Source organism: Fragaria vesca, linkage group LG3 (assembly GCF_000184155.1).
Source record: "Fragaria vesca subsp. vesca linkage group LG3, FraVesHawaii_1.0, whole genome shotgun sequence".
Lineage (NCBI taxonomy): Eukaryota > Viridiplantae > Streptophyta > Magnoliopsida > Rosales > Rosaceae > Fragaria > Fragaria vesca.
In genome coordinates, this window is record NC_020493.1 from 21978864 (window position 1) to 21982475 (window position 3612).

Sequence of the window (3612 nt, forward strand, 5' to 3'; positions counted from 1 at the left end):
CAAAAAAAAAATAACCACACCTTCTCGATCCAATTTCAATAGTTGGAGATAATTAATTAATAATAAGATATGATATATGATATGAGTATTGATTGCTATTTAATAAACAAATAAATAATCAAATCGATTTGATTATACTTGCATCCCATATTGCATCGTTTTGCTTTGAGTTCCAAACGTACAAAGGTTCAGATTTTTAATTGCTTCCCAAGATTGCAAAACAAAGTTTAAATAATTCAGAGTAGCTATTGACAAAAGACTCAGATTGATTGAAAAGACCAAAGGGTTCTTCAACAAATGAATTAACAAATTGACTTGGGTTTGTGGGTTTGGCTGCCATCCCGGAGGGTATAGCATGCCTTTCACTAAGGAGAGGGAGGTGCAGCAGGGGGGTCCAGTTTTGCCTGTGTTTTCCGGCAGGCATGTTATTCCTGGGTTTGTATTCTGCAAAAATCCCCATATCATTTTGGACTTGGTGTTGGGAACTGAATCTGGAAAATGATGAACGACAAAGATATGGAGAGCCTAAGAAATTCTTTTGCATTTAAGAAATTAGAAGAAAAACAAAAGTATGTAAATAAGAAAAATTATAAATTGAGAATATCATAAATATTATGTTTTGATGACGTGGCTACGTCACATCATCTGTCACCTAATATGGTTTCTAAGTGGTTTACCAAAAATGTAGTTTATCTTGCGTTACTGTATTGTTATGCGACCTATAACTAAGGCTGGCTCCATTAAGATCAGAAATTGCTCAAGTGCAATATTCTGCGATGATCAGGATTAGCTGCAGCTAGCTATCAAGCTTTACGATATGCAACATATATGTACGTTAGCTTAGCTAGCTAGTTGCTTTTTTGTATTTGAGATCATGAAATATGGGAGATATATATGATCATTGTCTTGTATTAACCAGAATATTTCATCATTTGTTAGGTAATTAATTCTAGTATAATTAATAACAAATATACATAATACATGATGTATATAGGAAGAGACACAGATTGGCGGGGGCATACTGTCGAGTTTACAAGATCATATAAATGCCTCTGAAAAGACAAGTAGTCACAAGACAAAGGTACGTAAATTACTCTATAGCTAAACGTCCTACGTATTCTACCATGCACTAATTGAGTGCGCATTTTTACTACAATGCCTATGTACGACTGTTGATAGACTTGATAGACTTGCACAATTGATCTTCTGTTTACCATAATTTGTAGGCTACTTCAGCAGCAGAGTGGAAATTTCTACTTGCTGGCCTCTGCCTGGAGATAATCTCACTTGCTTTAGATCAGGTTTCTTCCCCAACGAAACCCAGTTATGCACTATGTGGACTCTTGTTCGCATTTGCTGCTCTAGTCCTCTGCCTCTGGGAACTGATTCACAAGGATAGAAAGGAAAGAGCTAAACTGAAGCGGGTCGGAATGCGTTGGTTTCACGATCATCCCCGATCTTTTTATGCAGTTTTGGGCAGTACTTCTGTCATATATGGATTAGTTGGTGGCATCAGTCAGTGTGTTTGCTCGATTGTTCAGTACGTTTTCTTCCTTCGCCACGGGGATAATCCTATCAAAGCATCACTTTTGCCTGCCGTCTTTCTTATATGTTTGGCTGCTAAAAGATTAATATCGAACCCGAGGTATGCGAGTGAATAAGATGAAGCTAGCTCCTTACCTATGGGTTGACGCCGAGCTAGCTAGCTATGATGCTCTCTGTAGTAACCTAGCTAGAATGGTTCTTCTCTCCAAGTATGAATTTGTCAGTAAACTTCTAGGTCTTCTAAAGTTTAAACTATCTCCATTACCCATTACCCAAAGGCCCGCCCCGGCCCCCTCCCCCGCGTTTTGTTAGCAGGAAAGTAAAAATAGGAAATAGATTTATTTTCCTTTCTAATCAGATATGGAATGGAACATGTTTTTGTATTTTCATATAGGTGTTTGGTACATATTGGAAATTAAATGATGTAATCAAGTATATTAATTCCTATTGTAATGTTTGGTAAGTCATTATAATGAAATACAAAGTTATATTTTTCGATAATACCCTTTTATAATTTCCAAATACTTGCAAATTAACATTTATTAGAGGATAATTTATGTAATTGTGGCTTTGACAGTGGGAATAGAACTGGAATACCACCCCTTAACAAAGTAATTGAATTCATGTTTTATGAGGGAGTCAATTTCTAGTCAGATCTCTTTTTTGTTTCTTTTTTTGTCTCTATGTTCAACCAATCAATCCCTTGGAATGGAAAATCAAATTAATTATTTTCTCATACTATGATTTCCTGCCAATCAAATAGGGCTAAAAAGACAAAAAACTATCTCTATTGGTTGGTTGAACCCTAATTAATCACAATAATCCAATTTTTCACCACAATACTTACCGTACATACTTATAAGAAAAATGATGGAAATCCAGTTCTAGCTAGCAGTCTCTCCAATCATGCATGCTTCATGCCTGCATGCACGTAAACAACATGAGATCGTTTAAATCTGAATCTTTGTATGATCCAATTATCGAATCCGTATAGCGTCAAGCATATCTTTGCAACTAGAACGCGTAGTGATGAATTGCATTCTCAAAAAAGAAAATAAAAGTAAAAATGCGTAGTGATTTGTGTTATTCTTCTATTTTCGTTGACTCCGCTTTATATTCTCCGACCTAAAACACAAGTTGACATTAACTTACATGGAAGGAAGCTGGAAATTGTTGTATGTGCGCTCTTATATACATTCTCTCGACATCTCACTGGATCACTCTGTTTGGCTATGGATCCAATCACCATTCCTTCAAAAGTCTCTTCCTCTCCGTCGACTTTGCCTCGTTCATGGACTTCAGGACTTATGATGTTTTTCTCAGTTTTAGAGGGCAGGATACACGCAAGAGTTTTACAGATCATTTGTACAGCGGCTTGGTTCAGAAGGGAATCAAAACATTCAGGGATGATGAACGTCTCACTAGAAGAGGAGACGATATTTCGTTGAAAATACTCAAAGCACTTGAAGAGTCGAGGATTGCTATCATCGTATTCTCTCAAAATTATGCATCCTCAGTATGGTGCTTGGATGAACTGGTCCAGATCCTTCGCTGTAGAGAGATAAAGCAGCAAAGGGTTGTACCAATTTTTTACAAGGTCGATCCCTCAGAAATAAGAAATCAAACAGGTAGAATCGGCGAGGCATTGGCTTTTGATGAGCAAAGATTGGATAAAGATGAGAAGGTAATTCGATGGAGGGCAGCTCTCAGAGAAGTAGCAGAGTTGAGCGGGTGGATTTTCTTGGATGGGTAATTTCCTGACCACTTAATTTAAATTCTGATTTTAAGGTTTTCTTTTTATATGATCTGATGATTTTATTGTTTAATATATAACATAATTTTAAGACACAATCAAAATACTATATAAGTTTAGGATGATATTTTTTTTTGGTAATAACTTGTGTGTCTTAAGGTATGAATACCTTAACCACATGGTTGCTTATGATTGGTCCAACTAGATTAATGATGACCTGCTACCTGTTTGACTGGTCATCCAATTTAAATCACAAACTAACTCTCACTCTCTCACTAACGGGGTTAGTCTCTCTCTCTCTCTCTCTCTCTCTC

At 36.5% G+C, this 3612-nt stretch overlaps 2 protein-coding genes across 2 annotated transcripts in view; both read left to right on the plus strand.

The window, feature by feature from the left end:
- LOC101303688 overlaps positions 1-1661 on the plus strand; it is a 2250-nt gene extending 589 nt beyond the window's left edge. The window contains exons 2-3 of the mRNA XM_004296036.1: positions 995-1081; positions 1227-1661. Of these exons, the coding sequence (XP_004296084.1) occupies positions 995-1081; positions 1227-1661 (522 nt within the window). The remainder of the gene's footprint in view (positions 1-994; positions 1082-1226) is intronic.
- A 1175-nt stretch (positions 1662-2836) lies between these two features.
- The window catches only part of LOC101303984 (TMV resistance protein N-like), a 6164-nt gene continuing 5388 nt past the window's right edge, over positions 2837-3612 (plus strand). Inside the window, exon 1 of the mRNA XM_004296037.1 lies at positions 2837-3294. Within this exon, the coding sequence (XP_004296085.1) occupies positions 2837-3294 (458 nt within the window). The remainder of the gene's footprint in view (positions 3295-3612) is intronic.